The 25,829-nt window shown below is 36.1% G+C and overlaps 1 protein-coding gene across 14 annotated transcripts in view; it reads right to left on the bottom strand.

Moving 5' to 3' along the window:
• The window catches only part of TPK1 (thiamin pyrophosphokinase 1), a 335,883-nt gene that overhangs the window by 189,422 nt on the left and 120,632 nt on the right, over positions 1-25,829 (bottom strand). For 6 of the 14 annotated variants that reach the window (XM_081799933.1, XM_081799936.1, XM_081799944.1 and 3 more), the window contains one exon: positions 19,552-19,621. The exons of the other annotated variants lie outside the window; for them this stretch is intronic. In XM_081799933.1, the coding sequence (XP_081656059.1) occupies positions 19,552-19,621 (70 nt within the window). The remainder of the gene's footprint in view (positions 1-19,551; positions 19,622-25,829) is intronic. 14 annotated transcript variants of the gene reach the window in all.

The following is a 25,829-nucleotide window of genomic DNA, read 5'->3' as shown; positions in this document are numbered from 1 at the left end:
ATTTTCAATTTGGTTTATCTTTTCAAAAAACAACTCTTACTTTCATTGATTTTTCTATCTTTTTCTCTGCTTCATTTTTTTCTGCTCTAATCTTTATTTCCTTCTTTCTGTTAACTTTGGGATTAAGTTTGTTCCTTTTCTAGTTCTCTGAAGTGTAATGTTAGGTTGTTTGAGATCTTTTTTTAAATACAGATGTTTATTACTATTAATTTCTCTTTTAATATAGCTTTTGCTGCATCCCATAAGTTTTGGTATTAGCAGTGTTTTAAAACAATAAAATAAAAACTAACAAAAATACCTGTAAACATATTCATACATTTTTGTATAAGCCTGAAGGAAATAATGGTAGTGAATGGATGAAGCTTTTGACACTGATTATCTAAGAGGATGGGTTTTTTGGGGTTTTTTTTGAAGATTTTTTAATAAAATAACAAAAGAAAAACTAAAAGAGATAACTAAAACACCCAGAGAAAACAAAAATAACCAAAAATAATAATAAAGGAAATACAAATAAAATCTCCATATCATATAGTTAAAATAAAAATTACGGATACAGGGAGGAGAGAGATGATAGAGGGAAAACATGTAACTTTGCAAAAAAACTTGAATTAGAGAAAAAGGAAAAAAAAGGTACAAAAAAAGAGAAAGATCTGAGGGCTCTTACCCTAGATGAAAACTTCAATACTTCCTATATACCAGTCTCTGTATTTCATTCATGCATTTTATATTTATTAATTAGTAAAATTTTATTTAATTTTCATAACCACTCCATAAGGTTTTTATCATCCTAATTTTATGGTAGAAAGCCTGAGAGATATGAAGTCTGAGAGATATGAAGTAACATACACAGATATCAGCAGATTCAAAATGTTCTCCCCTCCTCCTCCTTTCTGAATTGAAGATAACCTTGCCTAGCATAGGGAAATTTTCTTGCTATACTTCCCTCACAAGATGCAATTCCACTTCTTCCAAAATTTTGGCCCTTATTTGAAAAATTGCTCTACTCGTATGCCCAACCAAGGCTGCATGGTAATCAAAGAGCAGTGTGAGTGCAGTGTAAAGTTACTCCACACCATAAGCTCTCAACCCCTAGGTAAGGTCTACTTATACTTTTCAAGTTTGCGATTTGTTTTAATGAATAGAGAAGTGGTAAGGAGAGGCACAATAACAAAATCATATGAGCTTGCTGAAAGCATATTTTATTCTAGACAGTGAGCAAACAAAACAATATTCAATTCTGTGACAGAGTGTTCTAACTCAGTATCAGCAGTGCAAATTCTGTGGGTAAGAAATCAAAATATATGGACTGCTCTTTCTGTCTATGCTACAGGAATTGACCTTTAACCACTGTAACCAGTTAGAAAACCAGACAAAATATGTGAAACAATGATATCCAGACAGTAGAAAATAGGCAGCTGAGCACAGTGCTTGCTGAAACAAGTGAGATGAGCCCTATTATTGCCTCAGCTTTCTTCCTGGAGCCAGTTTCTAGCCAGTTTTCTAGTGAGGGAAAACTCAGAGACCTGTGATCTCCCCAAATGAGGGCACCAATTTTAAGGGAAGCTAGGAAATACAGGCTAGAGTACCTGAGAAAATAGAACTACAGGGAGAAAGAGAGCTCCAGAAAGTTATAGAAAGAGTTCCTTGAGTGTTTGGACACATAATCATTTATACACAAATGAGAAGTCCAGCGTCGGGGGAGGACCACCATAAAGCAATGGTAACGACAATTCCTAAAAATAAAATACAGCTGGGTAGAATCCATGTTCCTGTCATCAAGAGTACAGAGACATAGTAATAAAGAGGTCATTAAGTAGAGTCTCACATTAAAAGTAAGACTAAATTAGTCCCAGAACAAAAGTTCCGCTGGACCTACCACAAGAAAGCTTAAAATAAAGTTTCTAAAGTATCAAACTCACCCATAAGTTATTCAACCATGTCTCAGAACAAAAATCAACACTGTTAAAAGAATGTAACAAATCTAGTAACAACTTCAAATTAAAAATGCACAGCATCCAATCAAAAATTATTGGGCAGGCAAAGAAAAAAACCGTCAACTGGACACAGAAAAGACAAAGAGGCTGGTACTAACAGACAAGGTCATTAAAACAACTATTACAAACATGTTCCATACACTCAAGAAGGTAAAAGCAAACATGAACACAAGAAGCGAGAAATGGAAGATATATAATAACTACATGGAACTTTTAGAAATAAAAAATACATTATCAGAAATGAAAAATATGCTGGAGAATTAACAGCAGATTAACCACACAGAGGTATAGCCAATAATCCAATGGTGGACATAAAATGGAATCATAAAAAAAAAAAAAAGATCCAAAAGAAGGAAAAGGGGAGCAAATTTGTGGCTCAGTTAGTTGGGTGTCTGACTCTTGATCTCAGCTCAGGTCATGATCTCAGGGTCGTGAGTTCAAGCTCCACATTTTGCATGAAGTACAAAATGGCTGAAAGATCTAAAAAAAAAAGAAGAAGAAGGAAAAGGAAGAAAAAAGAATGGAAAAAGTAGCAAAATATTAGATTTAAATGTAATCATATTGATAAATACATTAAATGTACATGCGCCAAATGCTCCAACTGAAAGACCTAGATTTAACATTAAATGAAAAAGACATGCTGTCTATAAAAAACTACAAACATAGATGGATTTAAGGTAAAAGCATAGCAAGAAATATACCATGCAAATACTCATAAAGAAAGCAGAATGGATATATTATTGTAAGACAAGGTAGACATCAGAACAAGGAATATTGGTAAAGATAAAGAAGGGGCAATTTCATAATGATAAAATGATCATTTAATCAAAACAATTAGCCAATCCGTACACAATAAAAGAGCCCCAAGATACTCAAAAATGGAAAAAAAGAGACAAGTCCTTATCATTTTCAACAATTCTCTCTTAGAAATTGGCAATTCAAAAGAACAGAATATACGCCTATTTTATTCTTTTAATGCTATCATGAATGTCATTGTCTTCATAATTTCATCTTCAAACTGTTCACTCCAAGTATGTAAAAATACAATTGTTTTTATACTTTGATCTTGTTTCCTGAACCCTGAACTTGTTTATTAGTTTTAGTCATTTTTTTAGTAGTATACTTAGAATTTTCTATATAAAGAAGATCATATTATCTGCAAATAGAGATGGCTTTACTTCTTTTGCTATCAAGATGCCTTTCTAGTCTAACTGCCATTACTAGAAACTACAGAATAATGTCGAACAGAAGTACAAAGGCAGATTATCCTTTCCCTGTTCTTAATCTTAGAAAGTAACCATCCAGTCTTTCACTGTTAAATATGATGTTAATTCTGAGTTTTTTGTAGATGTCCTTTGTTAGTCTGAAGGAATTCCCTTCTACTCCTAGTTTGTTTAGTATTTTATCATCAAGGGTGTTGGAGTTTGTCAAATATTTTTTGAGTGTCTTGAGATCATGTGATTTTTATTCTGAAATGATGTATCGCATTAATTGACTTTCAGAAGTTGAACAACATTTTCATTCCTCAGACAAATCACACTTGGTCATGGTGGATAATCCTTTCTATACGTTGTTGGATTGAGTTTCCTAGTATTTTGTTGAGGATTTCTGCATCCATATTAAAAAAAAAAATATATGGATCTACCGTTTTCTTATATTCTCATTGGTCTAGTTCTGGTATCAGGGGAACAGGAGCCTTAGAAAATGAGTTGGGAAGCATTCCCTCTTCTATTTTTTCCAACGACTTTGAAGAATTGGCATTAATTATTCTTTGACTGTTTTGTAGAAATCAATGGTGCAGCCATCTGGACCTGGGCTTTCCTTTGAAGTAGTTTTGTTTTTTTTGTTTCTTCCAAATTACTAATTCAATCCCTCCGTTGCCATGAGGTCTATTCAGATTGCCTAGTTCTTCTTAGTTTCATTCTTTTGTGTCTTTCTAGCAATCTGTGCAAAAGAAGTTTAATACTTTTTTTGAAACCTGACATTGTAAGGCAATAGTGCTCATCAGCAGATTTAATTCATCAGCAAATTCTGATACAATCTGTCAATACAATCTGTATCAGAATTTGCTGACTTTTCGTAGAAACGGACAAACTGATTTTAATTTCTTTTAATATTTTATTTATTTGACAGAGTGAAAGAGAGAGAGAGAATGAGCAGGGCGGAGGGGTAGGCAGGGGAAGAAGCAGACGCCCCACTAAGCAGGGACCCCAGGATCATGACCTGACCAGAAGGCAGACGCTTAACCAACTGAGCCATGCAGGCGCTCTGACAAACTGATTTTAAAATTCATATGGAATTAATTGTAAGGAACCCAGATAGGCAAATTAATAATGAAGAACAAGGTAGGGGCACTGTTACTTCTCAACTTCAAAACTTACTAAAAAGCATGGTAATCAAAATGGTGTGACAATGGCACCAGGCTAGACATACAGATCAACGGAACAGAAATCATAATGTACCAAAGAAATTCATACATCTATGGTCAACTGATTTTTGACAAGAGTACCAAGATCATTCAGTAGGGCAAGAACGGTGGTCTCAACAAAACACCTGTCAAAAATGGCTGGAATAACTGGATAGCTATACAAAGAAGAATGAAGTTAAACTCTTATTTCACACTATGCATACAAAAAATTAAAATGGTTGAAAGATCTAAATATAGGAGCTAAAACTATAAAACTTATGAAGAAAACAGAGGTAAAACTCATGATTTTGGATTTGGCAAAGAATCTTATAAATGACACCAGAATCCTGAGCTACAAAAGAAAGAGTTAAACCAGACTTCATCAGAATTTAAAATTTTTGTGATTCAAAAGATATTATCAAGAAAGTAAAAAAACAGCCTGAAAAATGGGAGAAAATATTTAATTCATAACTTTTGACCTCATATCTTAATTTCCAAGAAACTACTTTAAGTGCCAAGAACTCAAAGTTTTACTTATAAAACTTGTCTAAGTTTTACTTATCAATGTTATAAAAAATTATGAACATACGTTTCTGATATATGAAGACTGATAAAGAACGTAACATAAAATATTTAATGACATGATAATGTGTTCATAATATAATGTTAAAAAAAACAGGTGTGATGTAAAACAATATATACACAAAAATCCCTATTTTATTACGTGTGCACACATACACTCAGCAAGAGAGAAACATGCTTATAAAAATATGAAATTGAAAAAGATATGTAAAAATATCAATACTGAGAACCTAGGTGATTTCAAGTTATTTTTATTTTTTCTTTGTATCTTCCTGTATTCCCCAAGTTCGTTATGATGAACTTGTTATCACTTCTGTAAGTAGGAGGGTGGGTGAGGGTAGGGAACGAGGTACCTTTTTTTTTTTTTTTTTTAAAGATTTTATTTATTTACTTGAGAGAGAGAATGAGAGAGAGAGAGCACATCAGAGGGGGGAGGGTCAGAGAGAGAAGCAGACTCCCCGCCGAGCAGGGAGCCCGATGCGGGACTCGATCCTGTGACTCCAGGATCATGACCTGAGCCGAAGGCAGTCGCTTAACCAACTGAGCCACCCAGGTGCCCCGGGAACGAGGTACCTTTAAGAGAAAGGAATATACAGGGGTGCCTGGGTAGCTCAGTTGGTTAAGCATCTGACTTGATTTCAGCCTAGGTCATGATACAGGGGTCATGAGATTGAGCCTTAAGATTCTCTCCCTCTGTCCCTCCCCCACTCACAATCACTCTGTCTCAAAAAAAAAAAAAAAAATATATATATATATATATATAAAGTTAAATCAATAATCAAAAGGTAAATACTAAATAGTACAGATTTGGTTCATTTAAATGAATTGATTTTTATATTGCTATTATTTGTAATTATGATTTCGTTAAAATTATTTGTATAGTTTTAAAATTGAACAAGTAAGTACACCTTGGTTCAAACTTTTGCTATATATGATTTGGCTAAAATTGTTGGTTTTGTTAACCATTGCCACCTATATCCTAACTCGACTCCATCATATTAAAGCATCAAAATGCATCAGGGCTATTAATGACCATCAACCATTTCTCCCCACCACATCAGAAGGACATGTTGGTGAACAGCTGCTACACTGAGGAAATTCACCATGAAAGCCCTATTACTGGTAATAGGGATCATAAGACCACACTCCTATAAGAAAATGTTCTTTTCACTGACTGATATAATGGTAAGATGACAGAAACTATAGTTGTTTTTCTTGCTCCTAACACATGGAACTGCCCTCTAGTTACTAATAACCCACTAATGTACAGCCTAGCAGGAAAAAATTGAATACACACTAGAGGCCGCTAGTGATAAATAAGTGAATTTTGCATGAAGTAAAAAACATGATGAGAGCAGTAGAAAGAAAACTGCATTCTAAGCTTCTAGCTTCAGCTGCTTTTTAAGTACTATGCTTCAAATCACAAAACATTCTTTTTCCATCTATAAACTTCTAATTTTTTTAGTACAAACTAAATCTGGGCAAATTTCTTCTTAAAAAGAAAAATCAAGGGAATTTTGTAATAATTTTTATTATTGTATTCTTAAAGCAAAGTTGTGCTTTTAAGCAATGAAACCTTTTTACATAGTACAAATTAGAAAAAAAAATATTCTCCTAATTGTCACAAAGATTCAGATCAAGTAAAGAAAACCTTGTTGTGTGATGTAAATTTGTCTTGCTAATAGTTTATTGAGAGGAAGATATTTTTAAAAGCAAAAGAGATCTAAAAACTATCACAAGTCTCGCAGAAAAATCATGAATCTTAGGAGGGGAATTTTAAGGAGTATACTTAGAAAAATATATGTGATAACATGAACTCAGAGAAAAACAGAGTATGATTAAAAGCAAGCTTTTCTAAAACTAAGAAAGCGTACACTCTACCCCCCTTGTTTTTTTTGAGAGAGCACGTGTATGTGCAGGTGGGGGTGGGGGCAGGGTCAGAGGGAGAAGGAGAGAGAGACTCCCAAGCAAACTCCATGCTCAGTGTGGAGCCCCACCCGAGGCTTCATTTCAGGACCCTGAGATCATGACCTGAGCCGAAATCAGGAGTCAGATGCTTAACGGACTGAGCCACCCAGGCACCCTACTTTTCTAAAATTTTGTGAGGAATCTTCTAAAAATTTGTGAGGCATGTTAAATGTAAAAATACATGAGAGGTATTTTTATCATTTACACATGATAGGTAAACATTGACTTCCTTTTCACCAACATTAAGAGAATGAGGGGGAAAAAACCTCATACATAGGGGCATTTTGTATCACAGTAAGTTTCAAGTTAGAGAGGTACCTATGGCAGGGAAAGTGTGAAGGAGATTACTGAAGACCCTTAGCCTGATCCTAGGACATGGTGACGGCATTGGCAGCCAGAGAGGTGTTGCAGGCATTTGTGAAGATTTTGTTTGTATTTGTATTTGCATTTGGCTGTCCCTACTCATGTTTATAGAAGCTAACACAGTGTGAATCTTGATACTAGGCACAGACGGCTCCAGAAACAAACAGGAGTCACGTATTTACTCACGCCACCCCTACAAACAAGGGCCTGGGCAGATTTTCCCTTACCCACCTCAGCTTGGTCAATCATAAACTCTTACACAAGAAAAGACAAGCCACTGGGAATTCATCAGCAGCACCCAGTGTCCAGCTCACAGAGGGAGTGCAAGCCCTCAATTGTTCTAAGAACACAAATGTACTGTGGATTTGGTTTCCAGCTTCTGGCATATTTCTTCCCAAGCCCAACTCTCCAGTCTTCCCCGTTATTGTTAATTATAATATTTTTAATTGATTTTGTTGCTGTTGTTTACATTGGTCAGAGTTTTTCTTTCCTTTACAACCAGGAACCCCCACTGATACAAAAAAATAATAATAAGAAGAAGAAGTTCCTAACAATGTTAACAGGAGCGCTTTTAATATCAGTCTCTGATTCTTGTCTTAAATAAAAGTAAGAATTACTTTACTGGGTCAAAAATATGCTTTCATACTATGAAAGTAGAATACATTAAATTTTTATGGAAGAGCATGTCTAATCATTCTAACTATTAAGCATATAGTGACCTACTTGGGATGAGAGTGTGAAAAAGCCAGAGACAATGCAATGCTTTCACTGGGGTGACAGGCTGGCAGGAACATGCAAAGAGGTGATTCCAGTGTGTTCTGATAAATGTTAAGGGAAGCAATGGGTAAGAGAACATCCCAGAAGGACACTGACCATAACCTGTTAAAGCAAGAAATCTAGCCACCAAATACCCTTAGCTAGTTCATTCCGGATTTGTCATCTATTGGCTTATCTGTGAGGAAATTATTATTTTCGGGGAAAACTATCTAAAAGGAATAATACTGCTCAATGAAAATATTTATCATTTTTTATTTGTCAAATTTGGTCCTGTGTGCTAGAGTTATTTCCCAAGATAAACAAGAACAAGGAATTTTGTCTAATTAAGTAGAAATACTGATAGACAATTTCAACATAATGTGGGATGATAGTCAAGGATTGCTTAGAAAAATTTAATTTCTGCCTGACTTAGGTCTACGGAAACTGGTAGTTACCAGCAAAGACTTCTGGGGAAACACAACACATGAGCCAAGTTTTGAAGGGATTATAATACTTGGAAGAAAGCAGAAGAAAGAGGGATGTTATAAATGAATTTTAAAAGAGGTTTTTTTGTTTGTTTGTTTGTTTTTTAGAATAGGGGTCTTATAAGTTAATCAGATACAGTGTTCTGTAAAAAAGTATCTCCATGTAATGTTAAAACTAACTCCTTGGCATTTCAATGGGCATGCCAATGGTTTTTAAAATAATTGACTGAGTAGGAAACCAATATTTAGAGAGGACACCAATATTTTAAATAATCATTGCTGAGGAGCACTAATGCTTAAACAACCACTCCCTCCAGGGCCCCTCCTGCCTTACGGAGCACACCCCAGGTGTCAGCACCATGCATGGTACCCATAACCAGACATCCAAAGCCAAAAACAGAGCTCATAGATCTAAACCCTGTGGGATGAACACCTTCTTCCCTACAGTCTGAGCAAAGCACAGCTGATCTCATTCAACAGAAGTGCTAAGTACAATTCTAAATTCTACAATTTGGAGAGTAAGTCAACTTTTAAATATTCATGACTTATCATTATTATTATTACACTTGATCTTAGCCAAAAGGCCGAGAAGCGATTATTATTATTATCATTATACTTCCTATCAACCTGGGCATTTACATACTAGTGTCTCCTTGCTCATCATTTAAGTTCCCTTCCTCTGACTTTCTGAGAAGAAGCCCTCTTCTATTGCTCAGGTCATACAATATCTAGACATAAGCATATTAGACATAATATACACATGTACACATTCAAATATGTGTGCATATATATATTTACACACAATGATTTTTTTCTTAGGGTGGTAAAATGTTTTCTGTTTTAAGTAGTCTTTCTGAGACTCTTCAGTATATTCTTGAATTCCTGGGCTAGAGGCAAAATTGAAGTCTTCAAGGAATACAGTCTCAAATACCCCTCAGATCTCTAACCCAGAACTGTAAGTGAAAGTCCAGAGCTTATCTTGGTATAAGTGCCATTTTGGTATATTCCCAAAAAATTTATTAACTAGTCCTTGCTTTAAATGAATTCTAGCTGTCACTTTTCTGACCCTTATTAATAGGAAGGCTACAGCTGGCTCAGGTCCACCATCAACTCAAGTTTTATGTCTTTTAATGATGTGTCAACAAATAATGCATGCTGTCTTGTTGTTGGAGTTATTTTGCTTACTCTTGGTCTGATAATACAAAACCAAAATTTTAATAATGAGAACACTCCACAGAAGCACCTAGGTGTATGTGTGCAAGCATGCATTTATGTGCACACACTTAAGTACAAACAGACAGGGACCATTCTACAACCTTTTAATAAACATATGTATACACACATATTATGTGACTATTCTCAATTATTACTAACTCAGCAATCTAATAATATATTGAAAATAAGCCAAAAAACTTGAAAAACATGAGCTCTTAAATTGTAGTAACAAGTGCTAAAACTATTCAAGTTTCTTTTCAAAAAGCAAAACTAAAAGAGCCATGTGTTAACTCAAAACTTTTGACAGATGATCCAGGTTTCTCTGAAAAACCATCTGAGGGTAATTTATTTCTGAAGACCTCATCCACAGTGCAGGAAAGGAAAAGGGTTTTGTCAGGAACATGCTGTATGAAATAGAATAGCCATAAAGCACAATGCCTCTGATTAAATTTAGTTGTAAACTGACTTCCTGCAGCTGCTTAAAATGATTTCGCTTTGAAAATTTATTCTGACTTCATGCATGATCTGACAAACATAGCATCTATGCATACATATTCTGCCCCCAACCCCTGAAATGATTCAGAGCTATGCATGGATAACTTTGAGATCTCTGATTTATAGCATTTGATAACCAACAGACTAAAATATATTACAAAACTAATTCAACCAACAATTCAAGATAAATATGCCCTCACAGTTTATTGTGTAGGGTTCTTTAATAACAAGACTCCTATTACAAATTTTCTTTTAAATGTGCTAGTCATTTTTACCTTCCATCATTTTGATTCAAAGACCCAATAATGTGGACATGCTTACAGAGCTTAGTAATTTGATTGCATAAATATTTTTTAATAGAAACTTGTTGAAGCAAGTGATTAAAATTCTTAAGGCTAGGCTTAGAAGAAATCAAGGTAAACCAATGATCTTTGGATTTCCTTAAGCAAGTATACACTTGTTTCCTTTCTATGTATGTTCAAGCATACTGAAAGTATATTTTTTTAACTATGCCAAGAAATTCATAAACATTAGTTAAAATAAATCCCAATCACTAGAAAATCAGTCACAGGTTGACTGAAATCAATTGTCATATATATTAGAGGTTATTGAAATCACAATATCCGCTCAGATCCTTGACACCAATTTATTCCATAACAATTTTATATTTATTGTCTTATTCCATAAAACACTAACAGTACTGAGCAAGCTTTTGCAAGATTTTCACTAAGATACATTAGAATATAAGCATTATATATGAATCTCTACTACTATTTATCTCACTTCGAGGGTGGAAGTGACAACTTTGAAAATTATGTTTGGCTCTGGCTAAAAGAACTAACATTCCTCCCAAAGAATCACTTGAAAAAAGTGGTAATAGATTCCTACCAAAAGGATAATTCTTAAGAATCAGGTCTATCAATGCGTTCAATGAACAAACAAGATTGTGGTGTACCCACATAATAGAACACCACTCAACAGTGAAAAGGGACAAACTACTGATATACACAATCACATGGATCAATGTCAGAAGCACTTGGTAAGTGAAAAGAGTCACATACATAAGACAACAAGCTGAATGACTCCATTTATAGGACATTCTAGAAGGTTTCAGGAACCACAGTATAGGAGTGGGGGCTGATGCAAAGGGACAGGAAGGAACTTTTCAGGATGATGGACACGTTCTATTCTTGACTGCTTGTATACTGCTACAAAACTTACCGAACTGAATGCTTAAAATGGATAAATTTTATATGAAATTATACCTGAACAAAGATGATCAAAACCAAAAAAAGAACCAGAGAAGCTTAAACACTATATTCCTTCATTCCAACCACAATATGAAGAGAGCTTGCAACCTTTCTAAGAAGTTTCACAATTACCACATGCAAAGTATTAACTGTGAGAGAACATTTACAGCTATTGTCCAAAACTAGATGATAGATATATTCAACTATCCTGTAATTCATCATATCGTAACTTTGAAGGGCCACCCTCTACCCTCTTGGCTTATCCAACTCCTGTGTAACCAGCCCAAGTAATACATTTCTTCTTCATACAAATCTTCAAGATTGCTCTGAATATTCCAGAAGATCCTGATCCTTCCCTGAAATGTCACAGATGGAGAAATCACAGCCCGAGGAAGTGAAATTACTTGCCGAAGTCTCATAGTAATGAAGTCGCAGAATCAGATTTTGTATCCCAACCTAACTGAAAAATCTGTGCCTGTCTTCTCACTACACAGTTCCCAACATGGAATTCCCGCTATCTGCAGTGAATGGAGAGGGAAGACACAATCGTTAAGTTATTCATATGGAGACAGACAGACAGGTCACTGGTTCCTTTAAGAGTGTGCCCGGTACCGGCTGCCAGGTGCCTGGTTTAATGATAATGTCAAGGGCTTTCGAGGCTGATCTAGAACAGCTAGAATCCCACATTACTCGGTTATTGAAATCATAGTCTGAAGTTGGCTTAGCTAGGACACAGTGAGTTTTAGAGCCACAACAGTCTGATTCCCACTGGATCACTCCGAAAAGCAGTATTGATCTGCTCGTAAGAAAGCTGCAAGAATATATAAAGCTAGGAAGTCTGAAATCCAAACTGAGAAAATTAATGGTCTGATTGGAATAAGAGATTGGGAATGAATCCTTTTTTTTTTTTTTTTTTAAGATTTTATTTATTTGTCGGGGCGCCTGGGTGGCTCAGTCATTAAGCGTCTGCCTTCGGCTCAGGTCATGATCCCGGGGTCCTGGGATCGAGCCCTGCATTGGGCTCCCTGCTCCGCGGGAAGCCTGCTTCTCCCTCTCTCACTTCCTCTGCTTGTGTTCCCTCTCTCACTGTATCTCTCTCTGTCAAATAAATAAATAAATAAATCTTAAAAAAAAAAATTTATTTATTTGTCAAAGCGGGGGAGGGGGCAGAGACAGAGAGAGAAACAGGCTCCCCGCTGAGCAAGGAGCCCAATGTGGGGCTCGATCTCAGGACCCCAGTATCATGACCTGAGCTGAACACAGATGCTTAACTGGATGAGCCACCTAGATGTCCCTGAATCCTTCTTTTCTATTTGAGCACCACAAGTTCCCCCTCATCCCACCTCGTTAACACCTGTTTACATGAATGGTCATCTGTGTAATTTCAGGGAATTTTTACTGGATGCTACTCTTCTAAATTCAACAGAAAGCAGCTCTTAAGCATCTGAGATAAATTAGATCATCTGTGGGACTTCCCATTCAGGATGCTGTATTCATCAATTATTCTGAAAAACCAAAAAACAACATCCCCGCCTCTCATTTCAAGTCCCTATATACTAATGATACCAAAATTCACAGCTATTCCTCAGACTAGTATGCAGATGAGTTTCAGAGTCTCTGCAACCTTTAAAATCACAGAAAACACAAGTAGCAAGGTTATTCATGTTACTCTCAAAATACCATTGAATTCAAAGGCAAGAATCTTCATTTCATGATAAAAGACTCATTGAGATAGTAATGAGGACACAGTGTAAATATAAGACATTCTGAAAATAAGTGGGACGAATTCTATATGTGATTTCAGACAAAACGGGCACGATCTCTCTAGATATAAAGCACTCTGGTTTATACATACTAATAAAATAAACTATCCGAAGTTTCTTCTGAAGCCCAGGCGGTGAGGAGAGAAGGTAAGGGAGAAAACAGAAGAAACAGCTTGGCTAAAATGATAAGTAAAAGACAAACCCTGATACTCAAGGTAATGAGTTTAGATTTTTCCAGGAGACAAAACAGAACGTTCCCTCTCCCCTGCTAGTCAACACACGGGCGTGTACACACACCACCACCCCCTCACACACACACACTCTGCGGCCCTAACCTTTTATACTCCAGTAGGATCCTTGGAATTGTTTCTAATATCCCCATTCTGGATTAATTGTCCATCCTGTGCTTTCCTCTGTCACAGAACCTATCACATTGGACTAGAATTTTCTCATTATGTGCTTTATAATCTATCCTAGTGCATACTAATTTCTTCTTTACTTCTATTACTCTAAGGTCTTTTTTTGTGGGCAGGAATCATTTATATATTCACAGTAATAGTCAAAATGTCTAACCATAGAAGGTATTCAATAAGTGTTTGAATGAATAAAAATGAATGAATAACAAGTTAAATGCCACATTCTTATTTCTGCCACTGGATTATTCTTGGGAGATCCTGTCTCATTCCAAAGCTCTATTTTATTTTATATTTTGATCAGTTTACCTCAACTTTCTTTTTTTTTTTTTTTTTAAAGATTTTATTTATTTGAGAGAGAGAGAATGAGAGAGAGCACATGAGAAGGGGGAGGGCCAGAGGGAGAAGCAGACTCCCTGCCGAGCAGGGAGCCCGATGCGGGACTCGATCCCGGGACTCCAGGATCATGACCTGAGCAGAAGGCAGTCGCTTAACCAACTGAGCCACCCAGGTGCCCGGTTTACCTCAACTTTCTAATAGAATAAGGCTTACAAGTGTCTACGTATCTTTAAAGGTTTTTTTTTTTTTTTTTAAGAATGATACCAACTCTTTTTCCTATACTGTCAGATTACATTCATGTGGTATTGATTTTGTAATTCTTGTTGGTTTCTATACATCTCCTACTCTTTTCTACTTGATTCCATCACTTCTTCCACCTCTCACCATAATTAGCATGACCCTAATTCTAAGAACCTATAGCAATGTTTCTTAATCCATTTTTCAGGTTCACAGAGCTATCAGTTCTATATCCCCCCAAAAGTCCATCTAGTCAAAATTCAGTATGTTATGATTCCATTTTATAAAGACCAGAGATAGCCAGAATTAATCTAATATGTATTGGGTTAGATAGCAGTATCCTATGAGGGGAGATGGTGATAGGAGGGAGCATGAAAAGGGCTTCTACAATGCTTGTAATATTCTATTTATTGATTTCTGTACCATTTATTCATGTGTTCCCCTTTGTGAAAATTCATTGAGCTATATCATTATAATTTGTGCACTTTTCTATATGTTTGTTTTTAATATTCCCTATGGCGGAAAACGTTGGTAATTACTGCCATAGTTGACGACTTTTCTACCCCTGGTTAGAAACTGACCAGAGCAGGGGCGCCTGGGTGGCTCAGTCGTTAAGCGTCTGCCTTCGGCTCAGGTCATGATCCTAGGGTCCTGGGATCGAGCCCCGCATCAGGCTCCCTGCTCCTCGGGAAGCCTGCTTCTCCCTCTCCCACTCCCCCTGCTTGTGTTCCCTCTCTCACTGTGTCTCTCTCTGTCAAATAAATAAATAAAATCTTTAAAAAAAAAAAAAAAAAGAAACTGACCAGAGCAGAAACTGTTCTCTTAGAGTATCTGTGAAAGATGCAGAAAGAGGAATTACTGGGTATGAGAGGAGGGTGGGGGTGGGCAGGGTACTTAACTCTCCCATAATCCTTACTGTTTACCTGGTACCCACAAATAACAATCTTTCAATATTCTTTGATGTGGACATTTTACTCTTTGCTGATCTACTATACTGTCAACAAAACTGTCAGTAGAAAAACAAAAGAGGGGCGCCGGGGTGGCTCAGTCCATTAAGCCTCTGCCTTTGGCTCAGGTCATGATCTCAGGGTCTTGGGATCAAGCCCCAAATTGGGGCTAGGTTCCCTGCTCAGTGGGGAGTCTCCCTCTCCCCCCCCCCCACCGCTTGTGCACTCACTTTCTCTCTCCTCGCTCTCTCTCTCAAATAAAGAAAATATTTTAAAAAGAAGAAGAAGAAGAAAAAAAACAGAGCCCTCCAATGCCTATCGATGATGGACAAAATCTACTCCATCAAATCTCCTAGAAAATCTTACCCTGCTTCACTTGTATTCCCCCCTTCCCCCCACATCCTGGGATTATTCTGACTATAAGGCTGTGCTGTACCATCCTGGTTCAGACCAACAGTGGGTTTTACCTACTTTCAAGAAGGCAGGAAGCAGATGTTATGAGGCTATCATAGGAGTTTTTAATCACAGGCTAGTAACAAAATATAGACATGGGACTTTAGTCAGTATCATGTTAAAGCTGCAGAATTAGGGGTACTGACTGAGACATCTAATACCCCACCACAGTACCCCACATTTTTTTTTAAAAGATTTTATTTATTTATTTGAGAGAGAGAGAATGAGAGACAGAGAGCAGGAGGGGAGGAGGGTCAGAGGGAGAAGCAGACTCCCCGCCGAGCAGGGAGCCCGATGAGGGACTTGATCCCGGGACTCCAGGATCATGACCTGAGCCAAAGGCAGTCGCTTAACCAACTGAGCCACCCAGGCGCCCACCCCACATTTCTAAAAACAGACATCTGGGGTTAGGAAAACAGTCAATTAAGTGTATGGGAATAGAATTGTCGAATCACTATGCCACATACCTGAAACTAATACTGTGTGTCAACTGTATTTCAGTAATAAAAAATATATATATGTACACATATATATGTAATATACTAATCTACATATTATGTTGGAATCAGAAATCAGTGAAGATAGTTCAGATGATTTAAAAAATAATGTTGGAGAAACTGGGTAGCCAAATAAATGAAGTTAAGACTTACCTAGACTGAAAAAAAAAAAAAAAAAAAGGAAAAGAATATGGGATCACAAAGTATGGAGTCTTCCTAAAACCTCTTCCTCTTTAATCTCAAATCTGTAACCAAAGCGGAGACCCAACTGTCACTGGCGGTGTCCATCCTACATTTCCCTGACTGGGTCTTCAACCTGCCTCAGTCTGATGCTCCAGACTGAGCATACCCCCAAAACAGAACCTGTCAGTTCTCAGAGGTCATCTGTTTATCCAAAATGTGAGGGTCAAAGTCACTCAAAACCTTATGGGAAGAAAGAAAAGAGTAACTGTAATAGAATACTCATTTATTAACAAGTATTTGTTGAGTATCTAATATTCCCACACAATTTTGTAGGCTCCAGGGAGCTTATATTCACCTGAACAAGAAAAATTAGTCACATTTTCTATTGTTCAAAAGAGCAGAACCAATAGGTAGACTCAATGTAACTCTTTGCTACTTAAGAAGAAATAACAGATTTTTTTTTGTTTGTTTCTCTCAACTCACTAACATATGTTCAAATCAACATGTATTATTTTCACAGCAATAAAAAACACTTAGGACTTATTTATTAAAAGAGGCCACTTTCAGAGTAGAAACAAAGATGGACATTTATGAAGATGGTGTAGGGTGGTACAGAATCAGATACAAAGTTGCTGTTGGTATTTGCCTCAGCTCTAGCCCTCTTCCTCTCTTGTTCCTCTCTTCCTGTCTACATCAGTCTTCCTTCATTCCAAATGTCTTCAGTGGGAGATGATTCTCTATACATTCATTTTTTATTGCATAATTATAAGGTATTACATTGTAGATATGGACATTAAATAAACAAATACAAACAAGCCAAGCAGTGGTCCACAAACCATACTTGGCTTTTTAAAACTTGGATTTTTTTCCTTTTTCTTTGTGTGGCTTCTCAGTTAAAAATGCAACTAATAGGAATCATGTTTAGTCACCTATATCCAATTAGCATTACTGGTTAGGGTTTGTATTTAATGAGATTTACTTCAAGGATTTAATTCCCACATGAGGCAGTTAGTTTACTCATCTCCCTATTAGCCACCCTATCCAGGCCAGCCATGTTCCTAAGTATCAGAGTATGAATCACTGCCAACATATTATTATGAGAAAAGCAACGGAAAGTACATTTTCTTATTGAACATCTTCATATACAGTCAAATGAGTTATTCCGAAATCTGGACAAAAATAATGGTACTCACTCCACAAACCTCGTAATCTGTTTTGCTTTCTAATGTGAATAAAAATGTTGTGTGTTCTCTTTCTTATTAGTGTCTAGTCCAATCCAATAAGAGCAATCAGTATATAAATCTGTATTTTTTTCACAAGCATTTTAGATGGTTCTTATGGTCACAGCAGAGTTGGAAACACTGTGTTAATATCTGTTCACAGCTCTGGTTCATGTACTTATGTTCATGAGCTATACCTATCATTAAAGAAATAGTACTCAGTACTAGATCCCTTGCCAGCAAGCCAGCTACAGGCATGAAACGCAATACCCAATTCATAATCTTGGCCTCATGGGCATCATGCTCTTCCCTGAACTAACCAGCCCAGGCCCTGTTTAGAGTATTTTTAACACACTGTCCATGTCAGGTCTTAGAGAATACGGTCAGAGGAATCCATAAAGTTAAAAAATAAAGAACCATAAAATGTTAAGAATTTAAATTGTTTCCTAGGCTGTCACTATTGCCATATTCTTTGATAATTCATCCAGTCCCTAGACATTAGCATTCCCAATGTCAAAGGAAACATGCTCTCCTCCTATAAGCAACCGGCTGCTTTCAAAGAGCGGCTCCAGTATTAGGAGCCTGAAGTTAAAAATTCTGATGCCATAAAGATGTATTTTACATCGTTTCAAACTACATATATTTAATTTACACCTGCAGTATGTTGAATCATAATATTTTTATTTTATTTTTTTGCAGCAAGGAGGTGATTTCTCAAACTATAAACATTTCAGTACATTTAATAACACATATGATAGAAGTGGAACTAAATTTCACAGCTAGTCTACTTATATCTAGACTATAAATCCTTATGTTTGCAAAGAGGTTGAACTATAAACATGTTGGCAATGAGCTGGATTTAAATTTGCTTTCAAATGTATTCTCATATCTAAAAATAGCTCACCATGCAAAGATCAGGAAAACCAGACAGCACAGATAACAAATCATTAAGAGTAAGTTATTTATCTCCTAATATATATGTGTGTGCATAACTCAGAAGTAACTAAGTTAAATTATACTTAGCTTTACTCAACACTACTACAAAAATCTCACTTCTACCACAGCATGTATCATTTGTTTTTATGAGGTCAATTTTTATTCATTTAAATGGAGTTTTATTTTAATTAATGCTCAAAGTCCTCACAGATACCGATATTTGATAATGCTACTTAATGAAACTTCTGAAATAGCAGAATGAGGGTTTTTGGGTTTTTTTCTACCAAAAAGTTTTTTTTATTCAAATTCAACTAGCCAACATATAGTACATAATTAGTTTCAGATGTAGAGTTCAGTAATTCCTCAGCTGCATATAACATCCAGCCCTCATCACATCACGTGCCCTCCTAAATGCCCATCCCCCAGTTACCCTATCCCCCCCCATCTCCCTTCATCAACCCTCAGTTTATTTCCTAGAGTTAAAAGTCGCTCATGGTTTGTCTCCCTGATTTCTTCCCATTCAGTTTTCCCTCCATTCCCCTATGACCTTCCGCACTATTTCTTATATTCCACATATGAGTGCAAACTGTATGATAGTTGTCTTTCTCTGACTGACTAGAATGACAGGTTTTTAAATAAGAGTATGATTGGCCTAGTTCTTCTAGGAGATACACTCAAAACTAAGAAATAATACAACATAACATGGTTCAGCAACTCTCTCACTGATGTGGTTTTCTGTTAATTTTTTTTTTTTAAAGATTTTATTTATTTATTTATTTGAGAGAGAGAGAGAGTGAGCACGAGAGGGGGGAGCGGGAGAGGGAGAAGCAGACTCCCCGCTGAGCAGGGAGTCCGATGTGGGACTCGATCCCGGGACTCCAGGATCATGACCTGAGCTGAAGGCAGTCGCCCAACCGAGCCACCCAGGTGCCCGGTTTTCTGTTAATTTTGAAGTAACATTAATAGTAATCATTCATCAAGGAGAGAATAAAACAACCTGAAGAGCAGAATTAGTGGTATTTTGGACACGGACTAAAAGAAAGCGTACCTTTCCCTCTCTCCTTCCATGGTATCATATAAGCGGTTGGCACCTCCATCAGCACAGGCTCTTAAAAGAGCTTCAAATAGAAAAAAACAAAGAACATTTCAATATAAGCAGCTTAGAGCAGTACCTCACAAACGATCAACAAATGATTAAAAAGCAGGCACTCAGAGACACACGCAGTCACGCCTTCCTCTTTGGATCTTTTCACATTCAGGCACAGGCTGCCGCGCTGCAAGTGATCTACGTACCACACACTCAAGACAGAATCCCCTAAGACAGTGTATTTCCTTTTTGTAGCCTTTTCAATGCCTCTTATTAAGTAAAAGGGTTAAAGTGTAGAGGGTGTCTTCAATTTCCCTTGAAGCTTGTTTTTCCTTCTTTACAAAAGATAGGCCTCACGCTCAGTAAGGGACAACAGGACATAGGTATCACTTTGTGGTATTACTTTATTAACTTCTATAGATGTTTTCTATTTATGGCAGGTATGGGTTTCCATATTTTGTTTTGATATAAAAAGTTTCTTTTAAAAATAAAAATCATAAACATAACATTGTAAGTTTATTTTACAATATTAATAATCTAGATAATGTGCGAACGCTGTAAAAAAAATTGTGAGGTGGTACAAAATTAAAATTTGGGAAATACTAAGATATTTGAGAAAGACTGGCTGTCTCTCCAACTGGGGCTTTTAAGTCTTGCCTTCACTACAAGATTTGATGCGGCTGATGAACTGTTCCTTGAAATTCTCTTAGTCCATGGACTACTATTTTGTTGTTGTTGTTACTTCTCTAATTTCCAGTTTTCCTAGAAATGTTCAATATCTTAGCATCAGTTCTTTCTTCTTCTTTTTTCAATATCCTTTACCTAAAGTTTTCAGATCAAACTTTATTTTTTTATCCTGGGTAAGGATAGTGAATGCGATTATGTCTGAGATTCCGATTCCTCACCTCAAACAAACAGAAGCCTGTTTCCTGTCCCCATGTAGCTGTTAAAACCAAAGTCACTAGAGCCACAAAATCAGCAAAGACCTTGGGACCAGCAGCTTTGGAAGAAACACACTACTCTCTTGAGCTACTTCTTCGATTCATGCCACTTAAGAAATCCCTTTCCCTTTCTGCAAATTTACACATTTAAAAGTGTTTATAATACTTACCTCCAAACGTCTAAGTATTTAAAAGCAGGAGGATATGGTAGAAGATATCAAATTAGCCATATTGGCAGAAATAAAAGTCCTAATGTGTCTTCTACTAATCCATAATATGTGAGACTATTTTCTATGTTTCATGTTTTATCAGAAATAAAACAGGCCAAGTGGCAAAAATATATTCCTTTTTTGCTTCAGCTTCCTCATCTGTAGGTGGGGATAATATGGCTTAGAGTTATTAAGTAATTAATGATTTAATAATTGTATATGTTGTTCATCAGAATACCAGAACACAGTAAGCATTCAATCAACATTGGTCCTCTTCCTCCATTTTTGTTAGAATGATTATGAAGTCTAAAAAGCTTACTTATGTTCCTGGACAAGGAAAGCCTAAGCTACTTAAATAGTGCATGACAAAAATAATAATTTTTACAATGATATTTAAGAGGGACATCTCATTTTACCTATTACCTACAATACACATTTCCTTAGGAGGAATGGCAGCCAAATTCAAATTAAGCCACAAGCATAACTTGCAGAAGATCACAGAATATTCTGCACATATCCTAAATATCAAAACCTAAAAGTTCAAAAGCATCAAAAGCTAAAATAGGTCTCACATCTAAAATATGGCATAGAACAATTGAATTGGGAGATTGAAAAGATTGATAAATAGAAACAGATGGTGAACTATCAGCGATTACCCTCCGAGTATATGAAACAATTATCTGTAAACAAAATTTACAAGTATATGAAATCTTTTTATATAAAAATTGATTCACCCAAGTAATATGAAAATCTAAGAAACAGGTTTTAGTGCTAAGGATCATCAAACAGAATGAGCTGTCAACTTCACAGTGTGGTATTATTCTACAAAGATCAGTTGAATTCAACATTTACACCTGTTATGTTCCAGGCCCTAAACGCAATAGCAAAACAAGTAACAAACAGATCTAGTACCCCAGGCTCACAACTGAGAAGAGAGACCAAAGCAAATACACATGATGCACTGTAGACTCTGAGGAGTGCTATAATAAGAGCAACAAAATGCAACGGAAGACAAGGAAGGGAGAGATTAATTTTAGTAAACATCTATAAAATTGCTTATCAGTAAATCTACCTCTGTTAAGATTAGTGTTACTTTCACAATACCAAAACTTTCTCTAATGTCTGTTACTTCCTATGCCTCAATTTAAATTGACACTTTTAGAGCGGTTTACGGAAAGAGAAATATTTAGATCACAGGAAGCAAATTTGTCCACATCTATTCTTGTTTTAAATGGCAAAGGGAGCGAAGACTTTTTTTCTCATTACCTTTCAGTTGACAGTAGGGGTACAATCCTGCTGAAAGGAAAAACAAGTTCCCGTCTGTCCCTAGAACTATTTTGTCTTCAATTAAGTTTGACTAAGAAAAAAAAATGTTTTCTACCATTTTTAAATTTTAGTAATAAAATGTTTTAGCTAGTTTGAAGTACTTTCCACATATGTAAATAAAATTACATTTGAAAAATAAAGTATTTCAAGCATAAATAATGTTGGCATGAATTCACTGATAGCACTTGAAAAATGAGTTGCAAGTATTACTGTCAATGAAAGTAACAAACTAAAAGAAATAGAAGTAGAAGGTACTCTTTCATAAAATATTTTTTATAAGTCATAATGAATCAGCCTCAAATATCTGTTCACTCCATCATTTAAATTGTTCCAAACTTTAAGAAATAGAGGTTAGTTCATGAGTTATCTTGTAATGTAAAATTTTCATTGGCGTATATACAGCAAAAGTTTTGCATATTTGTCAAATATTATAACTTCAATGGTTGAGCAATTATTTACTATGCATCAGGCTGATATACAACTAAAGACCAAAATACATTAAAATCATTAACTTTATATATTGGTACTACCAGTAAGTATATTAAATGCATCTGAAACTAACAATTTTTTTTTAAACTGGTATAAGTAAATGTTACTGACAGATAATGAAGGGCTCCATTCAACATCAGAGGTTAATTGGCTATTTCATTAATTTTTGTTGAATAAAGTTGGACAGAAATAATCTGACTTTCTCAACAGTAGACTATTACATTAGTTCCAAGTATTAAAATGTAAGAAAAGTTGGGATGCCTGGGTGGCTCAGTCGGTTGAGCGGCTGCCTTCGGCTCAGGTCATGATCCCAAGGTCCTGGGATCGAGTCCCACATCAGGCTCCCTGCTCGGCGGGAAGCCTGCTTCTCCCTCTCCCACTCCCGCTTGCTTGTGCTCCTGCTCTCGCTATCTCTGTCTCTGTCAAATAAATAAATAAAATCTTTAAAAAAAAAAAATGTAAGAAAAGTAAAATAAATCAAAGAAGCATTTTTCAGTTTAACTGAAAGAAAACTGGATATCAAAGATTTCAATTCTAATCTAGATCACCCACTTATTAGTCCTATGACTTTGAGCTAATCCAAAGCCTGCTGATTCTAATGTAAAATAAAAATTATTACATATATTTTACCAAATTCACAGGGTTTTTCAGGGACTAGAGGGAGACAACATAGACAAAACTAGAAGGAAGCATCATAGGGAACATTCTCTCACATGCTGTTGATGACACTGTTAACTTTGAGGAACAGTTTGGCAGATTAATGAAAATTTAAATGTGCATCTCTCTGATCCAGAAATTCTATGTAGCCTACGTAAACACTTGCCCAAATTCACAAGGGCATATGTATAAGGATATTCATTGTGATAATATGTGTATCATGAAAAACTACTAGAGAACTTAATGGGTCACCAGTTGAATATTGGTAAAATATATCATAACCATAGGAGGGAACTATAAAAAAAAAAAAAAGGTAGCTCTTACATGTATTTGTATGTTATCTCTTATGAGATATATTGTTATATAACCCTTTAAATAACTTGAAATAACCCTTGGTCAAGTCTTCCTTGCAATAGCAACTCAGAGAACATACAGGAATATACCAAATCCAAGAAAACTAAGAATCAGGCAAAAGTTACTTTATCAAGAATGTGTATCAAGTAATTAGTAATCAGCATTGATAAGATGCACTTGCACTGCAGAATGGACCGCTCCTTCCCCCCAAACACATACTCCTGAGGAAACTCATAACAACTAGCATAGGATATGCCTCAAGAATTGATGGCGTCCATGGCCTTTTGCATCCCAAACATGGAGTGACTGGAACATTCCAAAGTTCCTCCTGGGAAATGATGAGGCCTTCACTATTTTTGTATCAAACAAGTTTTATTATCTGTCTTGTACCCTTCCTTAAAGCTAAGTAAACATAGTGCTGAGTAAAGCCTATCATGTCTTGTGAGTTTGTTAATCCAAACCCAAGACCACCTTTGTATTCTACACACCCAACTCTTTAACAGTGATTATTGTGAGGAATGGGCATGGGGTCATGGAGAAGACATTTTTTTTTTCACTCTTTACATTAAATGCTGTGCTGTTAAAAGTATTTATACAAGGAATTTGAATATTGTAATTATAATTTTAAAACCAATGGTAATACCTAAAAAAGGGAAAATATACATAAAATAACAAGAACAGTTCCAGATCTAACCCCATTATTAAAAGGAATCAAATATTTTGTCAGACTTTGCCAGGATTGAAGATTCCTACAACTAATCTAGAGGAAAGAGAAGATCCAGAATCTTATTTAGAAGAAGTCTTACTGTATCCGTAGAGCACTAAATAACTCCAATTACCCAAATCTTGTTTTTTTCCAACACAGGTACTTACCCCTAGTACCCAAAGATACAATTAGTCTTTGTGCACCCGAAATCAATCTAATCTGTCAATTACTGGTTTGAGTCAGGATTCTTCCCCTGCCTGACACAGTAAACCACAGAATCCCCAACTTCTACCCTTAAGACAGCTCTAGCATCCATATGAGTTAGTCCAGTCATGGGGGAAAAAAAGTAGTTCCCTTCTGGATGAGACTCAGAAACAGTTCACTAACATATGCACATTAATAAGGAAATTCTGATAAACATGTGAGTCCACACACAACTACACAGATGCCAAAAAGGTTAGCTATCAGGCACTACAGAGAATGGTGTTGTTTTGTTTTTATTATGATAAGAGCACTTAACATGAGATTCTACCCTCTTAAAAGCTTAACAATACAGTATTGTTAACTATAGGTAAATGTTGTAAAATAGATCTCTAGAACTGAGTATCAACTCCTCATTTGCTCCTTTCCTCAGCCCATGGCAACCACTATTCTATTCTCTGCTTCCATGCTTGACTGTTTTAGCTACCTCATATAAGGGGAACCATGCAGTATTTTTCCTTCTGTGTCTGGCTTCTTTCACTTAGCTTAATGTCCTCCAAGTTAATCCATGTTTTCACATACTGCAAGACTTTCTTCTTTTTATTTTGGGGGGCCCCCTTCACCCATTTCTCCCATCCCACTTCCGCTCCCTCTGGCAACGACAAATTTGTTCTCTGAATCTATAAGGTACTGTTGTTATTTTTTGGTGTTTTTTTTTTGCAAGATATATAGCTTACAAATATTTTCTCCCATTCTGTAGGTTGCATTTTCAGTCTATTGTTTCCTCTGCTGTACAAAAGCTTTGTGGTTTGATGTAATTCTGATTATCTAATTCAGCTTTTGTTACCTGAGCTTTTTGTGTCATATCCATGATATCATTGCCAAAACCAATGTCATGAAGTTTTTCCCCTATGTTTTCTTCTGGAAGTTTTATAGTTTTGGACTTTACATATAAATCTTTAATCCATTTTGCATTGAAGATAAGTGTTTTTAACCAATTTTCATCATTAGAGACCATACTTAGCAATAATTCACACTTCATACTTAAATCAGTCAAGAAGCTCTAAATCAATGAATTCTTCCAGAAATATATCTTGCTTAAAAACATTTAATTTAAAAAAAAAAAAAAAAAATTTAAAAAAAAAAAAAAAAAAAAAAGGGCGCCTGGGTGGCTCAGTTGGTTAAGCGACTGCCTTCGGCTCAGGTCATGATCCTGGAGTCCCTGGATCGAGTCCCGCATCGGGCTCCCTGCTCGGCAGGGAGTCTGCTTCTCCCTCTCCCGCTCCCCCCTCTTGTGCTCTCTCTCTCTCTCACTCTCTCTCTCAAATAAATAAAATCTTTAAAAAAAAAAAAAAA

The sequence above is a fragment of the Leptonychotes weddellii genome, chromosome 12, assembly GCF_054177405.1.
Source record: "Leptonychotes weddellii isolate Sample4059 chromosome 12, ASM5417740v2, whole genome shotgun sequence".
Lineage (NCBI taxonomy): Eukaryota > Metazoa > Chordata > Mammalia > Carnivora > Phocidae > Leptonychotes > Leptonychotes weddellii.
Note: the sequence above shows the minus strand (reverse complement) of the source record. Positions and strands in the feature narration are given on the sequence as shown.